Genomic DNA, 20,119 nt, shown 5'->3' with positions numbered 1-20,119 from the left:
ACAATAAGGAGCAGATATCACTGTAGAAAAGTTACTTTGTCCAGGAAACATTTATCTACTGCAGATGGAAATGAATCATCGCTTCCTCCTTGGTGGTTCCTGATGAGCCTGTGAAATTCTGTCCTGTTCACCACTGTTACAGTTACAAGCTGTACCTTTTCTTCTATGCTGTTTATTTCTTGCCTGTTCACCACCGTTACAGTTACAAGCTATACCTTTCCTTCTGTGATGTATGTTTCTTGAGGGCATAGACTAAATCCTAATTCCACAGTATTCAATGCACATACTCAAGAGACACTTGTTTGAATGCATGGATTAATGGAAAATAGATGTGGTGACTTCACTTTTAATTCATTATGCCAAACTTCAAGTGTTTCCACGCACAATTTTATGGTCCTTTGGATAAACTGGGCTTCTGTGCAGGGTGGTTAGAGATAGAGTGCAGCAAATGGCTCTGTGCCTCTAGGCTCACGAAGGGCGTGAGGGACTTGGTTGGCAGCACCTGTGTTGAAAACTCAGTTGCACAAATCCATTCAAGTGACCTGCCAGCACACACAGCCCTGCTTCCCAGCTGATTTCTGCAGAGGCTTCTCCTGAACGCCCCAGGTGAACGTGGGTTCAGCCAGCACTGCTGGGCTTCCACAGCAAGCCAAGTGCAGGGACGAGGGAGAAGGGGGCAGGACCCGACTCTTCCTGGGCCCCAGCGCCTGTGTGGGGACGCTGCCTGGCCTAGCTCTTCTTGGGGAGGTCAGGAAAACGATGGCATGGAGGGTGTATTGGCATGAGCCGCTTGCTGAAATATGGATCCCAGGTCTGTGTGGGAGGCAAAATAGAAACTTATGTGGATATTGTCAGTAACAGCAAATATGGGCTTCTTTCCTAGGGTGGCTGACCCTCTCATCTGCTGAGCAAAGGCCTGGCCCGGCCTTCTGGGCCTCCACAGTGAGCTTTTCCCAAGCTCTGTCCACTCCATGAAGATGGTGGGAGCCAGGGCAGACATGGGGTGTTTGTCACTTTTCTTTTTTGAGACGGGAGTGTTGCTCTGTCACCCAGGCTGGAATGCAGTCGTGCTGTCTCCGCTCAATGTAACCTCCGCCTCCAGGGTTCATTCCACTCTCCTGCCTCAGCCTCCTGAGTAGCTGGGACTACAGGTGCCCACCACTACGCCGAGCTAATTTTTTGTGCTTTTAGTAGAGATGGGGTTTCACCATGTTGACCAGGATGGTCTCAATCTCCTGACCTCGTGTTCTGCCCTCCTCGGCCTCCCAAAGTGCTGGGATTACAGGCGCGAGCCACCGTACCCGGCCAGGTGTTTCAGTTTTTGAAAGCTACATTTAAGGAATGAAATAGACCAAACAATTACTTATTTTTGAATATTGAATACTTAGTCTACCAGAACACTTAAATGTAGTTAATGTATTTGAATAATAAGGAAGAACTTTCCCTCTGTTTCCAAAGCAAAAGTATAAACAACCTTGTACTTGGCAGGGACTTCACTCTGTTTCTAAAAAAGCCAGCAAGCACTTTTCCTGAAATAGACCCATCTCTTCTTCTGCATAGACCCTATTAACTTACATTTCTGCTGTATCCCGATGTGATAGATTATAGAAAATTTCTTGCTACTGGAACTTGCACGATGCTTTCCTTGTAAACATCAGATAGAAAGTATGGATTGTAAATCTCAGATTAGTTGCCATCCTTGGTCTTGGTAGAGCTGCCACCAACAGCCTCCATCAGTTACAACAGAGTGCATCTCCCCAGCAACCCGGCTTAGATTGCAGACCGAGCCAGGCTCACCGAGGATTCAGTGCAACGTCTTCCGAAGCTGTAGCCACTGCTCTCGGAGGAGACTTGAGAAGCCCTCCCTTTGATGCCTGCACGTGGCTGTTCTCAGATCACAGCAGCTGCAGCAGCATCTCGGAGGATGCCGGCAGGGGTGTCCTGGGTAGTGACACCACGGGTTGGGGCCTGCAGTGTCTGAATGAAATGGGCTGTGACACCGAGCAGCCTAGAGGAGTCTGCAGCCACATTTCAAAGGTGCAGTGGCCCGAGGTGAACCCCAGAGCCCTGAGGAGCCTGGAGTTGACCTGTCGTGACTCCATTGAGAGAGCTGGCTGAATTCTGTACCTGTGCGGGCAAAAGATGGCTGTTTCTGCTTGGCCCCTTCCCAGGCCAGGGCTGGGGAGGTTGTCTGCACAGCTAGTGGGAGCTTGACTCTGTTCACACTCGGGGCTGAGTCCCTCAGCTTTCTGTGAGCCCAGGGAAGGTAGACATGCCGAGCTCTCCTGGAAGAGGCCCCTGATGAGTCGAAGCTGAGCTTCAGGACCTTGTGGTGTGCGAGGCGGGTCAGAGTCGGTGCATGCTACGTGGGGGCCCGGCTGCTGTTGTCACTAATTGGGCTCAGCAGACGCTGCCAGTGGACGTGGCTCCTGTGGTACTTGGTTTTCTCCTCACAGGAGTGGGTTTCCCTGCTGTGACAGTGTCGGTGCTATGACAGGCAGCATGGCAGGAGGAAGGCACTTGTGGGGTTTTGCCCTGAGGCCCTTTTCCTCTTGAGGAGCAAGAAGGGCGTTTGGGATCCTGTTTCCGGCTGCATTCCCTTGCTAGGTTCTTGGCCTCGGGGGCGGGAGAAGCTGAGTGCAGGCCTGAAGCCTGGACCCCTTCCACAGCCTCCGCGGTGCTTGTGGTGGTATGCGGGACGTGGCCCTTGGAACTCCAAGCCCTACCCTGGCATGCCCGCCCATTGGGGCATCTCAGGCACCTGCTGTGTGCCAGGCTTCGTGGTGGGGTGGGTGGTAGCAAGGGCTATGGGATAGAGGGGGCACCGTACCCGGATGAGAAGCATCAGGGAGGCACTTGAGGCAGTCACAGCAGAGCTGAGACCTGCAAGGAGGAAACTGACTGTGGGTGTTGGGGTTCAGGGAGCTCCCTCTACCAGAGCCACAGCGGCCAGTGAGGGCTTCCCAGGGAAGCCATGTGCATGGTTTGCATCAGGTGTGCAGGTCTGCCGGGCTGTGCTGCCCTTCTCAGTCCTGGCTGGGCCTGGGGTCCCAGAGGGAATGGAGGGTCCTCGCATCTTCCTTTTCTTGCTTCCCTGTTGCTTCCTGGTCAAGGGATGTTTGTTTATTGTAACTCCGGCAGTTATTCTGAATATTAAGAGACGCTTCACAAAATTGTAGGGAGAGAGGGACTAGGGATTCATTTTTTTTTTCTCCCCGATTTTACACGGAGGCTTCTGCTGTCCCTTAGTGTGGAGGCAGAGTGCAGATGCTCTGCAGTTATCTGTACAGGAAGAGAAGAGGTGCTGGGAAGTCACTGATCTGATCATTGTAATAGCACTGACATTTTTAAATGAGAGAATGCTGATGTCTATGATAAGCAGAGTAAAACTTCAGTAGCTTCGATATAAAGATGTCGAGATGATCTTAGAGCCACTTCGTCCGTAGATCCTTCTGCAGTGTGGAGTGTGACATCTCCACCAGCCTCTGGTCCGTGGCCGCCTGTGGGTAACTGAATGCTTGAAGTGCAAATGAGAAACTGAACTTCTAATTGCATTTAGTTTTAGTCCAATTTAAACAGCTATATGGGCCAAGCACCGTGGCTCTTGCCTGTATTCCCAGCGGTTTGGGAGGTCGAGGCGTGTGGATCACATGAGGTCAGGCATTCGAGACCAGCCTGGCCAACAGGGTGAAATCCTGTCTCTACTGAAAATACAAAAAGTGAGCCGGGCCTGGTGACAGGCACCTGTAATCCCAGCTACTCGGGAGGCCGAGGCAGGAGAATCACTTGAACTCCAGAGGCAGAGGTTGCAACGAGCTGAGATTGTGCCACTGCACTCCAGCCTGGGTGACAGAGTGAGACTGTCTTAAGAAAAAACAGATTTTAAAAAACCCTGTATGCCGTTAGTTGCTTCTGTAAGAGATGCATGGTTCCAGAAGGTAGACTTTGTGTTGAGAATTCTGCAGCGTCAGGCTGGAGACAGTCTCCCTTCCTAGCAGCGTGGGCCCCTGGGCTGCTCTTCTACCAGAATGGATGGTGGCATCTCTGGGAGATATCTGTGGACTCAGATATCTGTGGATTAGTGACTTGTGTTACTCACAGATACTTAATTTTATGGGTAAATGAATACCTGGACTTGCTGCAACTTCAGGGCGAGATTCGGGAGTAGGGAGTGAAAAGTGACGAGGGGACCCAGGGCTTGTCCTGCCACCCCCAGGACCTGGTCAGGGCGCCTTCCCGTCTGAAGCCCCGGCACCTGATTGGGGCGCCCCTCCCTCCTGAAGCCCCCAGCACCTGGTCGGGGGCACCCCTCCCCTCTGAAGTCCCCAGACCCTCCTGGCCTGCGGTGCTGCTTCTCCAAATGCTGCCCTTGGCTGTTTTCGAGGAGTCACTGGCACCCGAGCAGGCTGCGTGTGTCACTTCTTCATGGATCTGGGGTGTCAGTGAAGTTCATTTGTCTCGTCTTCCTCATGTGCCACATCTCACCTGTTTGTCCGAGTTCGTGTGTGTGCACGTTGTGAGTTCTCAGGCTGTACTCAGTGCTTAGGTGACAAGAACGTCTTAGAGCAACGGACTGTCTGCTCCTAAAGGACGCTGTGTGTTGACGCTGTGTGTTAATCAAGACACGGTTTACTTGTGGAGTTTAAATTTCCTGGGTGTGTTGGAGGCAATTAGGGGGAAACAAGCTCTAAAAAAGGCCCTGGGAATGAGGAGGACAATAATGAAAACAATAACTTTATACACACTTAGCAGTTGATTTAATTTGAAGGTGAATTTTGCATTTTGGGGACTCCTAAAGCTACTGTTCGTAGGGATTCCTTGATGAGCTGCTTGTTTTCTGTCAAGTAGAAAGTAAAGTGGATCAGTTTTGCCTTTAATTCTGACTGACTAGAATCTACTTCCCTTTTCCCCCCATTCATGTTAGGGTGGGGATTGGACTAGAAGAGCTGTAGGATCTATTTCTGATCTTAAATGAATTTTTTCTTGACTCACTTTTATTTTATTGGTGAGCTGCTATTTCTTCCTTCAACGCACTGTTCTTTGGTTTGGGAAATGTGCTATATTTGTACCGTGCTTTAAATGTACACAATGGTTCTAAATTGCTACTTTAGGTTCTAAATTGCTACAGGGCGGCCGAATGGAAGCAGTCCCTGAGAAGCAGATGGGCTGGGGTGGGTAAGTGCTCGCTTCGTCTTTACAGAGCCAGAAAGGAAAGCCTCCACGCCAGCTCTTGGCCGTTGGACTCCGATTTCCCAAACAGCTGGTTTTTGGTGTCTCCTCTCCCTCCATACAGCTCTCCGCCCACGTTTCTGAGGTACAGCTGTGGTCTCTTGCAGTCTAGAACTGAGGCAGAAACACTGTCCCTACAGGAGGGGGGCCCACGAGGGTGGCAGGGCTGTCACCCCAGCACCCATGTCTACTCTGGCAAGAGTCATTGGAGAGTTCCAAATTAGGGCCCAGTGAGGACCGTGGCTTGGACTGGACGAGAAGCTGGCTATCAGATTTTTCAAACCCCCACCGTGGTGGTTTTAACATGCAGCTAGGATTGCAATCAAGAGGCCGAGTAGATAAGATTCATGTGTTCTCTTTTACCTTCTAAGGAGAGCAGGAGCCTGGGGTCCAGGCCCAGGGTCCTGGCCTGCTGCTGTGGATGGAAACTGACACGTGACAAATATGTAACAGTAAGTAAACATGGCATTCCCCTTGGCCTGTGTAAACTACTAGCTTTGTTCTCCTTTTATGACTTGCGCATAGTTCAGTGATCCCTATAAAAATATTTTGATAATCTTTGCCCACAAAACCGCTGAGAAAACCCTTAGTAGCCACCCTACTTGGAGTTGTAGGCAAATGTTTAATACACACATCTGAAAGCACGAGACAGTCCACAGACAGCACGCACTGGAGCTGGTGGGGCACACGGGTGGTGACAGGTGCTCACTGATTAGGTTTTAATGTCAATACCTGCATAAAGTGCTGATCAATAACTTAAGTATTACAAAAACAGATGGTCCACGGTGAGTCCAGGTTGCAGGCACGTGCAGGTGGGACTGGATCAGAGGCTCCAGGGCTGCACGTGCTCTAGCCGGCCTGAGTCTCACACGTTGTAGCTGGCCTTGTACTTGGCCAGGATCTTCATGAGGGGCCGCAGCTTGAGCCACCACCGTTCTTTGGGAATCCTGTGCCTGTGGAGGGAAGGGGGGACAGCAGTGAGGCTGGGAGATGCCACGGCCAGCACAGCAAGTGGTCTTGCCAGAAACACGGGGGTTGTAGGGTCGGCTGAATCAACTAGATGATAAAGCCAATTTCAAGATCAAACAAAACCATTGTTTTTATATTTCTAAAAATTCTTCCCAAAGACCTAGTGGTAGTTTGTTGCTCTGTCACCAGGCTGTAGAGCAGTGGTGCAATCTCAGCTCACTGCAACCAGTGCCTCCCAGGTTCAAGCAGTTTCTCCTGCCTCAGCTTCCTGAGTAGCTGGGACTCCAGGTGTGCGCCACCACGCCAGGCTACTTTTTGTATTTTTAGTAGAGATGGGGTTTCACCATGTGGGCCAGGCTGGTCTTAATCTCTTGACCTAGTGATCCACCCACCTAGGCCTCCCAAAGTGCTGGGATCTTAGGCATGAGCCACCGTGCCTGGCCAAGACCTAGTATTTTTTAACTGAGCTTCAGAAAAGCTAGTTCCTCAAACCCCTGAATGAGTTGCCGAACGCAACAGCAATGGCCATTCCCCTGTCCTGTACTCACATTGGCTGGGTTTGCTAAGGCAATAAGACCCCGACTTACTCAAAATCCATTTGGTTCTTCAGCTCTGCCACAGGTTGAAAAATAACATTTGTTTTGCTGATTCCCAGCACACAAACGGGATCATCGGTGGTCAATGTTTTTCCTATAAAAGGTTTAAAAACAGATTAACACTGCCCTGTCCCATGGGCAGCTGGGGGAGCAGAATCACGGGGTGAGATTCCTGGGCACTGTGCTGAACCTGGCCTGGAAGCCTGGGGGAGGCTGAGAACAGCTGTGCAGTGTGGCCAGCGCCCGGCCTGGGCTTGCACAGCTCTGCTCTTGTGGGATCACCCTGATGGCTTCCTGGAAAGCAGCTTTTGTTTTTTCTCTCAGTGGAGAGAATTTTTCACTAAATAGTGGAATAAGGAAATTACCTTAAATTATGGCAGAACACTAATAAGAAATTGATGCTCACATATACACACACTGAGGCACGAGAAGCATCCGTAGCTAAATTAGCAAGAGAAAATGGATGTAGAAAGAATCAGTCAGTTCTTCAAAAAGACAAACCGATTGAAACTATTCACATCACTGTTTTTTGTAGACTGTCATTCTTCTAACTCGGACATTGGCAGTGATAATGGTTTGCCCTAATAAAAGCACACGTCTGGTATGACTGAAGAAAGCTGAGGGGGGTGGGGGTGAGAAAGATGCTGGCACAAATAACCACTCAGGAATGAGTAGGGACCAGCCATGTTGGAACCATTAACAAGAGTAATGTGTCATGTTTTCTAAAACTTTTCAGCTTATCTAAAGATTGTTAGAATATGTAAGTTACAAAACTGATTTAAGGAAAAACATGCATAGTTCTACAAACACGAACAATTCATTCAGCAGCCAAATCTTCCTCAAAACTGGAAGTTCTGATGGATGGAGTCACAAGGAGGTTGTCCTACCAAACATCCAAAAAATAGAAGACCCCACTTCAACTGTGAGGGAAACTGTGGGCTGATGCTCAGGATTTCCAGAGCAAAAAGCCTGCACAAAAGAACTTCAGGTTGAATCTAGCAGTGATAAAAGAGAACATGTCATGCACACCCAGGAATCCAAGATTGGTTAAATAGCAATGCTCAGAGACCAGCAGGAGTTAGAACATCACACGCAGCTCGGTACTGAACTGAAGGAGGAACCAGCAGCCTACTTCTCCCCGATAGGACAGCATTTTCACCAAGGCAGATGGCCTCCCTCCCCGGACCCCTTACCTCTGCCCTGGGCCTCCTTGAGTTTTGCAGTGATCCACTCCATAGCTCTGGCAGAGATTTTGGTTCCAAAGTTTCTATCAAATGGAGAAGGTGCCCCACCCTGTTGGTGGTTAGAGTCATATGAAATATCAGTTATACAGTAACACTTTGAATGAATTCATGTTTTTGTTTCTAAGTCTTTAGGGATAGCTGGAACAGAACAAAACAAAATCTGTGATTCCTGTAGCCTGAACTCAGCCTGTTAAGCAAAAGTATCAAGTGTTCCCCCCTGCCCAGTAAGAGAAGGGTTTTAATAAATGGAACGAGTCAACTAACCATCTCCAATATTTTAAAATCTTAAATCAAGATTTCGTAAACTCATCTGGGGTGGGGATGGGTCACAGCTTTAAGAATCTGATAACCGTTGTGGATTCTTTGACAAAGTCACACAGACGCCTACTATTTCATCATTTCAGGCGATTCATGAGCTCTCTGAAATAAGTTCACGGGCTCTGGTTTAAAAGTATAAAGAATAGGAGGTGGTGAAGGAGGAGTGTGTGGGAGTTAGGAATCCTGGACCGCTGTGTCCCAGGCTCAACTCATAACATGCGTGTGCCCGCATGCAGCTTATTCCAGGTCATTCTGATTTGAGGGTGAGTGTCAAGTATCTTACATGTCTGATAATCCTTTTTAAATCTTAGGACGCTCCAGTTTTTAACCTGATGCCGTGTTTAGTTTGAATAAGCATTTCCAAGTGATGGGGATGTCACTGTTTTCATGAAAGCTGACAGTTCCCTTAAAATCCCCATTACTCAAACCTCACCAACAAAAGAAGCCTAAAGCTGCTGCTCTTTGGCATGACTTAAAAGTTTAGATGTTTTGGCTGGGCACGGTGGGGATCACGCCTGTAATCCTGGCATGCTGGGAGGCTAAGGTGGGCGAATCACCTGAGGTCAGGAGTTTGAGACCAGCCTGGCCAACGTGGTGAAACTCCATCTCTACTGAACATACAAAAATTGGTTGGGCGTTGTAGTGGGCGCCTGTACACCCATCTACTCGGAAGGCTGAGGCAGGAGAATCTCTTGAACCTGGAAGGTGGAGGTTGCAGTGAGACAAGATTGCACCACTGCACTCCAGCCTGGGCAACAGAGCAAGACTGTCTCAAAAAAAAAGTCTCCCAGCTAACTGGGAGTATGCGTATACTCCAGATTATTTTGTTGTATAGTGACAACATATGCGACACAACAAACCGACCCAGGATGTCGATTTCACCTAAGCCCGGCTAACAGGGAGTCATGAAATCTTGTGCTGTCTTGCTGTCCCACCCAGAACGTGAATCATCCCTGTGCCCTAAAGTCTCCATGCTGTCTGTGCCTCCTGCCCCTGAGTCACTCAGTAGCCGCCTTGGTTATCAGATGGTTATCAGCACCCACCCCCTCATGTATACAGGGGGCGGGTACTATCCCCAGGTCCAGGTACCCACTGGAGTCTTGGGACACATTCCCTGAGGCTAAGAGGGATGACTGTATTTCCTTCTTCCTTCATAAACATCAGGTGTTAGAGAAATGATTGCGAGATATCTAATAGAGTAAGAATATAAAGCAAAAGTTTTAGTTGTCTAAATGCAAGAAAGTCTTTAGAGCAACGCACCACAACTCTCTTCTGCATATGCCCAGTGTGTAGTGCACTCCAGCGGCAAAGAAATGACCACTCATCCAGCCCAAAGTCACCAGAACCTAAGAACCGCGGTGTGACAGTGACCGTAAGATCAGCCCTGGTCTCTCACTCACCTGAGCACAAGGCCCCTATGGATGGTGGTCTTTATTTTCTCCGTCAGGTGCTCCACAGTGGACTGGAAAAGAGTATTTTGTTAATCAGACAATAAACTTATGCTAAGCACCCACTGTGTGCCAGGCCCTGCAGGGCGGGAAGTGCCAACCAAGTGTGGCGGTGAGTGTGGCCAAGGAGGTTGCAAGCTCTCACGGCTCAGGTCTCGGGGAGCCTCCCCCAGGCAGGGAGAGCACGTCTGCAGCGATGAATGCTGAGCGCAGGGCACGGTGAGCAGCCCTCATGGCGGCCACTAGAAACGCCTTCCAGAATCAACAGGGTCCCTCTGAAGACGATAATTCCGTGATTGGCCTAGCGCTCATTCACGGCTCTATTGCCCCTTATTTATTTTCATGACAATGTTCTACTCGGCGCTCTCAGCGGAAAAGAGCAAAACCCCATCTCTACTGAAAAATACAAAAAACTAGCCAGGTGAGATGGTGGGCGCCTATAGTCCCAGCTACTCGGGAGGCTGAGGCAGAAGAATGCCATGAACCCGGGAGGCAGAGCTTGCAGTGAGCTGAGATCCGGCCACTGCACTCCAGCCTGGGCTACAGAGCAAGACTTCGTCTCAAAAAAAAAAAAAAAAAAAAAAATATATATATATATATATATATATATATAAATTTTATAAAAGATAAAAAAAAACAGTACACCTGTTTGGGGCAGCTCCATTATCATCTTATGGGACCCACTGCTGACAGAAACATCACAATGCAGTGAACAACTCCACAAGTAGTCACTTTGACACAGTGAAGAAATTCATGATTCACATGTCACATAATTAGTGACAACACCAAGGCCCTTTTTACTTGATCTATTTGGCTCAGAAACAAGTAACATCCTAACTTTTTAAAAGACAACGGTGCCGGGCACGATGGCTCACGCCTATAATCCCAGCACTTTGGAAGGCCAAGGTGGGCAGATCATGAGGTCAGGAGTTCAAGACCAGCCTGACCAACATGGTGAAACCCCATCTCTATTAAAAATACAAAAATTAGGTGGGCATGGTGGCATGCGCCTGTAATCCCAACTACTCGGGAGGCTGAGGCAGGAGAATGGCTTGAACCTGGGAGTCGGAGGTTGCAGTGAGCCAAGATCGCGCCACTGCACTCCAGCCTAGGTGACAGAGCAATATATAACATATATTTATATAACTAACTAAAGAAAATTGTTCAGTTGCATTTTATCTGCCAAGGCCTGTCCTCCTGCATGGAGTTTAGCAACTTTGAACACTGCAGGGTCCAGGCCTGGATTCTGCTGTGCCGTCGAAGCAGGGGCAGACCCCGGGGTCGGCGACACCCTTCCCTAAAAGAGCCACAGATGCCAAGAAACCATGGCCGTGTCTGTGTCAGTTTAGAGGCAGATGCAGCATCAGAGGCCTCAAGACTTAAAAGAAGCTGCAGCCAGCTCCAGAGCCAGTCGCAGACGTGGGTGGTGACTGTCAGTGGAGGCACTCAAATCGTTTGTGACAGAAGGGAGAAAACATTACACAACAGACTACATCAAAAAAACAAGCTTGTGTTTCACACAAGAGACTAGAAGGTGTCCTCAACCAGGCACGTCCGCCATCACCTGACACTCGGGAGAGGCACCTGGTCGATGCAAAGGGCATCAAGCGTGGAGTGTTCGGTAGCACCTCCGTCTGCATGCCCCCTCGAAAAGCAAACCACCCTAGACACGATGATTTGCTCCGCAGCACCGAGAGGATCCCAAGGGGACGGTCCCCTGAGGCCAGCCGCGTCACATACCTGCAGATCCTCAATGTCGAAGGGCTCTTCGAAAATGTATGCGGCGTCGGCTCCGGCCACGATCCCCCCCCCCATGTTGGCCAGGTAGCCACAGTAGCCGCCCATGGTCTTGATGAACACGCGCCGCTTGGTTCCGCTGGCGGACTGCTTGATGCGGTCGCAGGTCTGGTCAGAGAAGAGATCACTCACTCCAGCCCAGGGCCAGGGTGCACCCACCATCCCAGAGCTCCCCTACCAGTGAGTGCAGCAAGGCCCCACACCGCGCCTGAGCATGCGGTCCCAGCATCGCACAGGGGTGAAGGGTGTGCAGCAGCCGGGATGTGCCTCGGAGTGGATGTGAACATCCCCCCCCCCCCGCCAGCCACCTGGAGGTGACCTCGATGACCTGTGGTGGGGACCTGGCCATCTGCCGCTCCCTTCTCCCAGGCCCCATAGGAGGAGACTGAAAAGACGACCCCACAAGCCAGCTCACTCCATGCTGCTCTTCGACTGTCCCTGCTGAAGCAGCTTTCACCAGACACGGACACCGTTAGGTGTGAGCTGAGAAGTTAGGGGGCTGTCACCTGCCAGCTTTGTCCATGGGAACAGCTGTGCTATTCTATTTTCTTCTGAAAAGCTCCCTGTGATTTTAGAGTTGTGGCCGTCTTCCATCCATCGGTGAATGTTACATTTATAGAAACTCTACTCCAAGGCAGATGATGGTTCTTACACCCAGGCGCCTGGGGGTCTTTCGGAATCATAGGCATGAGGTCCCAGAGTGAACTGTCTGCCATCCGCCCTCCACGAGGACCCAAGCTCAGCAGGGAGAAAAACAGCAGAGAAATGCATCTGCCGCCTTCCCACCCACACTTCAGTCCGGGCTACAGCGCCCTCTCCTGGCACTCTGCAAAGCCTCTGCCTGGGCCTCAGCTCCCACCCTGGCCCCCTCCAATCTGTTCACACAGACTGGAGACCCATCTATATAAAAAGCATAAATCTGATCCAGTTCTTGGTTCATTCAAAACCCTTTGCTCACTTCAAGTACACGTTAAGCCTTTCTCTGGAATCCCTGGCCCCGCCCACTTCTGACACCAGGTCCGGCTCTAGCTCCAGCCACCCCAGGTCCTCCTGGGGCCTCTGCATATGCTGGCCGCTATGTGCATCACATTCAGGCACAGTGGTGGGCGGGAGAGCAGCCCCCAAAGGAATCCCGGTCCTAATGCCTGGAACCTGGGAATGTTCCCTCATGCGGTGATAAAGGTGAATCCTGAGGACTACCCAGGTGGGCCCTAAGTGCCACCACCTGCATCGGCAGATGAGGGGTGCAGAGGCCCTGGAGTAGGATGCTGCACACCCACATGGGAGGAGGCGGTGCCAGGGAACAAGGCGTGCAAGGCCCGGGGCTCTGGGCACCTGAATGGGCCACGAGGGACTCTCCTGGAGCACACACTCTGGCCTCAGCCCATGGCTCCCGCCCTCCAGAGCTGTGGGAGAGTGACGATTATTTTCCAGCCCCAGGTGTGTGGTCAGGGTCACAGCGGCCACGGGACACACACAGGCACCTTCCTCAGCTCTGACCCAGAGGGAAATGCCATTTCCTTAGGAAAACGTCACCTGGTTTCTAGGACCACAAAGTTCCCTCTGTCAGGGGCTCTCGGGGCACCCCATGTCCTCTCTTCATAGAAATCACCCCGGTGTCTCTCCCTGCAGTTACCTCGTGGTTATGTGACTTGCAGTCCTCACTAGGCTGCACATTCCATGAGGGCAGGAACTGTGGGCTGGGCTTACACCACTGCACCATCAGCAGGACCCGGCCGAGCCCCCCACAGAAGGCGCTCAAGAAATGCTTGTCTCTGAATGACACAAGCACAGTATTCCCCAGCCAGCCAGCCAGCTGTCCGTCTATCCAGCCGTCCGTCCGTCCGTCCATCTGGGTCAAGGGCTGATCCTGCAGGATTCCCTAACCGGCCTCCGTGGGACTCAGCCAAGAGTAAAAGGATGAAGTGGGGGTGTGGGCTTGAGACTAGGAGCCACATGAGAGTCTGTTCACTAAAGTTTAACACCCACGGGAAATTTTCACTTGAGTACTTCGAATGAAATTTCAAAGCACACTTTGTTGAATAAACACAGGCTTGATTAAACCATTCCAACCTGTACTTCGTTTCTCTGGAAGATTCTTTTCCTCCCAAAATAATTGGTTGATGTATTGAAAACTGAACACGGGTTCTAGTTAGAGGGCCACTGTGCATTGTGTAGAAGCCGAGATGGGGAGAGAAACAGGCAATGGGAAGAATTCCCGTCTTTGTGCTTAGGAAAGACAGAGGACAGAAACCCGTCAAGGGTCCAAAGAACCTGTAACTGCCTTCTTGAAGGGCCAGTGCAGAATTCTGAGGGTTTCACTCTTCCACCTGTACTGGGTCTCTCTCTCATTGTGATCTAAGACTTAAGATGCAGTAAGGCTTTCAGATTTGCCCTTTGTCTTAGAGCATCCCGGGCATGGGAAGGAAAATGTGGGTGGGGCATCAGGACCCCCAGAGGCACAAAGCCTCATGGGTTATTTTTCCAACTGAATCTCCCCCACAGCCCACCCTGAGGTGGGGAATTACTGTCACTCATTCAAAGAATGACAGCTGCTTAATGGCAAAAGAATTCTGCAGGCAAAGCAGCTCCCCCAAGAGGCTGATTTGTGCCCAAACGTGTCTGAGTTCTGGTCCCGCCAGGCTGCAGCTGTGGGTGTGTGGAACAGTGGAGCCCTGACAGCTGAGCCATGCCCCCAACCGTGTGCTCCTCTGAGTGTAAATGCAGTGACAGCTGGGACGGAAGAGTCTGCCATTGCTGGAGCTTAGATACAGCTTTCCTGAACTCTTTCCTCATTACCTAGATGGCATCTGAAGCCTGAATTAGCTTCTAAAAATAGCAAGTCACTCCGGCCGTGCCTCAGGCAATTAGTCAAAGTAGCACTGACAAGAAGGTGGCCAATCCCAAGCGTGGCCCTGCGTGGACAGCAGTTGTGAGTGGCACTCGTCAGGCAGAGCCTGTGACCTCAGCCATTCTTGCCACACAATGGGATGTGCCCAGCAGACACAACCCCCTGCAAGGGCGCACACACGATCCTGCTAGGAAATTCCCCAAGGAGTCCCATGGGAGCGAGAGCCCCAGGCTACAGTTCAAACATCACCAGCACTTTGCTCCATGGGTGTTAAGAAATATCAATTGGTGGTGAAAGATAAGGTGGCGTTTGCTACAGTGTTAAGGTAGAAAAAAGCCACTGACTTCTCTGTGAGAACCACCTTGCTCTGTGAATCTGCAGGGAGGCCAGTTTTCCCATGACTGGTATCCTTCACGGCAGCCGAGCCTCTGCTGAAGTCGGTGGCCAGACGGGGCAGGGGTTGGGGCTCCCATCCCTGCTACAGCAAGAGACCTGCAGCAAAGCACAGCCGCTGGCCGGGGTAGTGCTGCGCTGCGTGCCGGGTGTGAGGGTGGAAGCATGTGTGGACATCTACAAGGTGCTAAAGGAGAGCGAAGCCAGCGATAGCTGGACCCTAATGGCATTCACTGAACAGGGGTCAAGCGCAGGGGCCCAAGAAAGTCCAGGGAACGAGCCAGGGCCAGCCTCTGCGAGGCCAGCACAGCACCAGGGAAGGCGACAGGGAGAAGCCCAGGAGAGAGATGGCCCTCAACTCGAGTGGGAGGCACAGGAGGCTGCAGCCGACCTCACGACCCCTCCACTCCCTTCCCTGCACTGGAACTCAGTTCTGAAGGAAGAACCCGGAACAGAACTGCTGTTTTCCGAGGTTCTGTGCCAAGCTGAACTAAGGAGTCTCCAACAGGGCTGGGAGTTTTCACCGCAAACTCCGGAGCTGGTTCAGACGTGAACATCGAAGCTAAAGGCCAGTGGCTGCTCTCCAGGAGACACCCGGCGGCCAATCCACTGACATGACCCCACATGCCAAGGTGGCCACTGTCCTGTCTGCAGCCGAGTGAGGACCCTCTCTGCAGCAAAGGCCTGTGGAACTCCCACAGGTCCTCATGTCCAGCTCATGACCATAGAGGTGGGTCAGCTTATCAGGGACCGGAGGGGCCACCATGCGGGTGTCAGCACCACGCCCATGACCGGCAGAATCCACTCCTCCCAAAGCACATGTTGGTGAAACTGCCTGCCCAGGAGGGCATGATCTCGGCTCTTTAAAGATCCTCTCATCTCACCAGGAAGGCTGTGGTTCCAGGCAGCGGCCCCCAGTGGGCACAGCTCTGTCCCAGAGCTCGTACGTACCAGGCACTCAAACCCCTTCCTGCAGGTTCCCACAGCTGGCCCTGCAGCCTCGCTACTCAACGCAGGCGGGAGAGGCCGGCTCCAGAGAAATGGTGCTCAAAACTCCCCTAGTCTAGGTGGGATAGAAACACAACCCCAAGGACTGGATATATCATCTCACTTTTAATCAATAAAGACAGGTTCTCCCTAAGGCAGAGAAGCTAAAAAATTTACCCTGTTCTGGCCAGTGTGACCGACATAAAGCCAAGCTAACAAAGGGTGGGGGGGGGGGGGAAGAGTAATAATAAATCTGGCTCATTCTTAGCACAGAAGAAACAAATTGCTAAAATAAAATAAAGAAAGCAATGGGAGGAAACGGGGTTCTCTTACCTGGACAACAGCAGTCAGGCCAGTGTCGGTGCCCAGGCTTATTTCTGTGCCTGGGACATTGTTGTTAATCGTGGCCGGCACCACACACAGGGGGATGCAAAGCTCCCGGTGGCGGCCTTGCGCCTCAGCCATGTCGCACGTGCTCTTGTAAGCCTGAAGCAGCAGGGCCAAGCGGTTAGCAGGGGTGCTGGGTGCTCACATGCCAGCCCCAGGGCCTCCACTGAGGTCCAGGAAGGGACAGCAGGGACCTGAGTCATCAGGGGAAGCCGGTTCATGTGGGTCAGGGGACCAAGGGGAGCTCTGGAGGCCATGTGGGAGCAGGACAGGCCTTAGCAACACAGGGGACTGCCTGGGCACAGCCCAGGTCCTCATGAAAGGGGAGGCCTGCAGGCAGCACAGCAGGGCGGGTGTGAGGCCGGCAACAGAGCAGCTTGCAGGCAGCGGCAAGTTAGTCACGAGCGGGACAGCTCAGCTCTCGGCATCTCATCGTGGGTAAGGGAGGCCAGGGCGGTCAGGACGTTTGAAGGCAAAGCCAGTCCTGTAGCTTTCTGTAGGCAGTCCACGATCAGTGGGATGGGGCACACAGCTGTAAGGACCACACTAAGTGACCGCCTTCATCGTGCAGAGGCAGCCTCCACGCGCAGGCAGGGAAGGAGGCGGGCAGCTGGATTACCGGTGGGCCACACTCAGCCCCACGCCACATCTCTGCTCTCTGGCGGGAAGTCACACGCAAAGCCACACAGGCGAGCAAGAACCTGAGTTGCTGCTCTGAGGTTCCACTGGGAAATGGGCTCTGGTGTCAGAAAGGGGAGCGGTTCTTGAACCCGTGTACACCGGGCTTTTTCAGGCTCCACCTCAGGGTGTTAACCAAGGTAACAGCAGGACAGGTCCACACGCCCACTGTTCCCAGCTCCAAGCGGCCCCACACAGCAAGGTGTTTTTGTCATCCACTTGGTGGCAAAATCAACTATTTATGGCTTGGACGTGTCCCTCTTACTGTGAATATCCCCACATCTGCTGCAGAAATGCTACTGTTGGATGCAAGGCGGGGCCCACATCTCCCCAGGAGAGTTGGACAGTGAGAGAGCCAGGCTCTGCAGCCCTGGTGCAACCCAAAGCATCCCAAGGCCAGGAGCCCGTGTGGGCCGAGGGCTTCGGACAGTGGGTGCAGATGGGTGGCAGGTGAGTTCACAGCATGGTGGGTAGCAGGGTAAGATGGGTGGGTCAGTGCTGGGTGACCACGAGGTGAGCTGTGAGCAGGGGCCCCCGTGCCCCATGGCACGTCCTCCACGTCCACCCAGACCCAGCACATGCCCAGCTCTTGGGCTGCTCTGTACAGGCTCTGCCTTGCAGGCTCTGGCCATGGCAGTTTTTGCAGGACTTCAATCCAAATGCCAGCCTGCTTCCAAGCCAGAAACACTCATCTGGGGATATTGGCTGGCCTGGTACCCAGGATGTGGCCCTGTCAGCACCACCACGTGGGGGGCTCCTTATGCTCTTCAGACAGGTGATGTCACTCCTTTACTGTGGAATACTCTAGCCCAGGACTAACCAAGACTGGCCGCGGGGAGCTGGCTGCTTCTCCAAGAAGCTCTCGCTGGAAGCCAGAGGGTGTGGGTGACCTGGGGCCAGGAGGGGCCTGAGGCACACAAGAGGGCAGGTGGGGGTGTCTCGGCTCCGTAACTCCGCCTTGAAATCTGTGGGAATGGCCACATTGCTGCAAATCCTCTCTCCCCTCTTCCCTGTCGCTCCTCTTTTCCTTCCTTCAGTCTCCAAAAAAGGGGAGGGAAGACTTCAAGATGGGGAGAGACCCTGCCCAGAAAAGCATAAAGCTCTCAAGACCAAACACAGCCGGGCCCCTGGGTCCTTAGTGGGGCCACTATGACAAGGAATTACTCACAAGGCTGTAGTCACCGCCACCTTCGCGAAACCTGACAGCAGCGTGGCACGCACCTACTGTTTCTGATGTGACCTGATCAAGCTTACAGGACAGAGTAATGCACCAGCCAGCACTAAGGAGTGAAAGGAGTCAAACCGAAACTCCCTGCAGCCATATCCTGAGAATGTGTAACACCTGCTCTGAGGTATTTCATTCATTCTGTTTTGCCAGAAAGACCCACTCACCAGCGCCGCATAGATTCTGAGGGGCTGTGGCGTCCGCTAAGCATCAATGCTGGCAAGAAGGAAATCACAAGTGACGATGACGACTTCACCACATCAGATCCGCCCAGGGCTTCTGAACCACAACAGGGCCACGTCCTGAGCCAGACTCCTGCTATGGAGCCCGCCCTGTGCTTGGAGGAACTTTTCGCAGCGTCCCTTGTCCGCAGTCCCAGGTGCTGGGAGCATCCCTTCTCCCAGTTCTAACCAGAAACCTCCCTGGATGGCGCAAACATTCCCTGGGGCACAATCACCCCAATGAGAATCACCAAATTTACTGAACAACTGGAGCCATCCACAGACCTCAAACATAAATGCTGCCCAGGGCCGGGCCATGAGTCACGGGTCACAGAGGGTGTTGGCCAGACAGGAAAGAGACGCTCACTCCCACACATCCTCAGGCTCCGACGGCTTCAGGACAGTGGCTGGAGGGACCCGGAGCCATCCACGTCAAGTCGCCTCACGCCCTCATTTCCTGAGTTCGCCACCAGCTCCTGTGTTCTACAGCCAGGCGAGCCCAGTTCAGACCCAAATCCAAACCTTCTCAGGATTCACCCTGTTTGGCCATCAGTAAACAGGGCTCTGGAGAAAACAGCTGCCATGTTCACATCTCGACCCCTCTCCCTTCAGGGGTCCACAGAGGGATCCTCAGCAGCTTTCTCGTCCCTGCCCCGGCTCCCGAGCAGCTGCAGCATTCGCCAGGGTGACCTCGATCAGCCGGCGTCACTCACCCATCACGAGGCTAGAACCACAGCACTCCCAAGACAGCCTCATTCCTCGGAGCTCGGGATCAGAAGGGCAATGAGGACACACACAAACACTTACCAAGGTGGCTGTGCCTGGCCAACGGGAGGCTCAACTAACTACACACTCCAGTTCTTTCTCTATTGTAATCCGTTAACTTAAGGCCCAGCACGGTGGCTCATCCCTATAACCCCTGTGGCTTTGAGAGGCCAAGACGGGGGGACTGCTTGAGCCCAGAAGTTTGAGACCAGCCTGGGCAACACAGGGAGACCTCGTCTCTGTAGAAATACAAAAAATTAGCCACGCACGGTGGCAAGCACGTGTAGTCCCAGCTACTCAGGAAGCTGAGGTGGGAGGATCGCCTAAGCCTGGGAGGTCTAGGCTGCAGTCAATCGTGATTGCACCACTGCGCTCCAGCCCGGGAAACAGAGGCCCTGTCAAAAAAAAAAAAAAAAAAAAAAAAAAAAGAAAATGAAATTGTTTAACCTAGCTTTGAGAAACTGGAATGAATGAAAAACTGAATTTAAAACAATCGCATAATAAATCACACAGTCCCTCCAAGGGAAGTCAAAGCGAGTGGAACTGATCATTTGCGGGGTGTTTGCCTCACGTATTTTGGTTTTCAAATTTTGACCCTACACGTTTGTTACATATTTACAATCTGAAAAAAAAAAAAGTTATTTATAGCGGAGGACCCTGGAATTAAAGAGAGATTTTCTTCATGCCTGAAAGTGTACATCACACACCACAAGGATCTATGCTTTGTGTGGAAACTTGAAAATAAAAAAGTCACAGGGTGATCAACACCAGCTTTGTCCCACATCTTCAGATGCTCATCTAACTGCAGTGACTGCTCTCAAATTCTCCACCCATTCCCTCTGGGTAAGTTCCAATTAGGTAACAATTAGAGAAAAATGAAACTTCAATCCCTCCCATTGCACACCCAACTTTCACAGACCCAAAAATCCAGCTAAAGCAGGTGAAAGAGCAGTGAAAGCCATGCTGGAATCCTCTCTGTGAAACACACTCATGTTCACATTCCCAGCACGA

At 51.9% G+C, this 20,119-nt stretch overlaps 1 protein-coding gene and 1 long non-coding RNA gene across 12 annotated transcripts in view; one reads left to right on the top strand and one right to left on the bottom strand.

Annotated features, from left to right (window-relative positions):
- The first annotated feature begins 5,202 nt into the window (after positions 1-5,202).
- On the top strand, positions 5,203-11,310 carry LOC135964660 (uncharacterized). 2 transcript variants are annotated; one of them, XR_012417084.1, is made up of 3 exons: positions 5,203-5,314; positions 5,601-5,681; positions 11,149-11,310. It is a non-coding gene; the product is annotated as an uncharacterized lncRNA (long non-coding RNA). The 2 variants fall into 2 exon arrangements; XR_012417083.1 differs by having other exon boundaries at positions 11,035-11,171.
- The window catches only part of LOC135964659 (ATP-dependent 6-phosphofructokinase, platelet type-like), a 43,691-nt gene continuing 29,391 nt past the window's right edge, over positions 5,820-20,119 (bottom strand). The window contains exons 1-7 of one of the 10 annotated variants that reach the window (XR_012417080.1): positions 16,166-19,199; positions 12,108-12,271; positions 11,545-11,709; positions 9,757-9,818; positions 7,988-8,087; positions 6,786-6,888; positions 5,820-6,182 (exon numbers count right to left, since the gene is read on the bottom strand). Coding sequence is in view for 5 of the 10 variants with exons in the window: in XM_065518866.2 (XP_065374938.1) it covers positions 6,095-6,182; positions 6,786-6,888; positions 7,988-8,087; positions 11,545-11,709; positions 16,166-16,297 (588 nt within the window). In the remaining 5 variants the exon portion in view is untranslated. Of the gene's footprint in view, positions 6,183-6,785; positions 6,889-7,987; positions 8,088-9,756; positions 9,819-11,544; positions 11,710-12,107; positions 12,392-16,165; positions 19,200-20,119 lie in introns of those variants that run through there. The other 9 variants (XR_010577179.2, XR_012417082.1, XR_012417081.1 and 6 more) reach the window with 9 other exon arrangements.

Source organism: Macaca fascicularis, chromosome 8 (genome assembly GCF_037993035.2).
Source record: "Macaca fascicularis isolate 582-1 chromosome 8, T2T-MFA8v1.1".
NCBI lineage: Eukaryota > Metazoa > Chordata > Mammalia > Primates > Cercopithecidae > Macaca > Macaca fascicularis.
The sequence above is the reverse complement of the archived record's forward strand: the minus strand, read 5'-3'. Positions and strand labels throughout refer to the sequence as shown.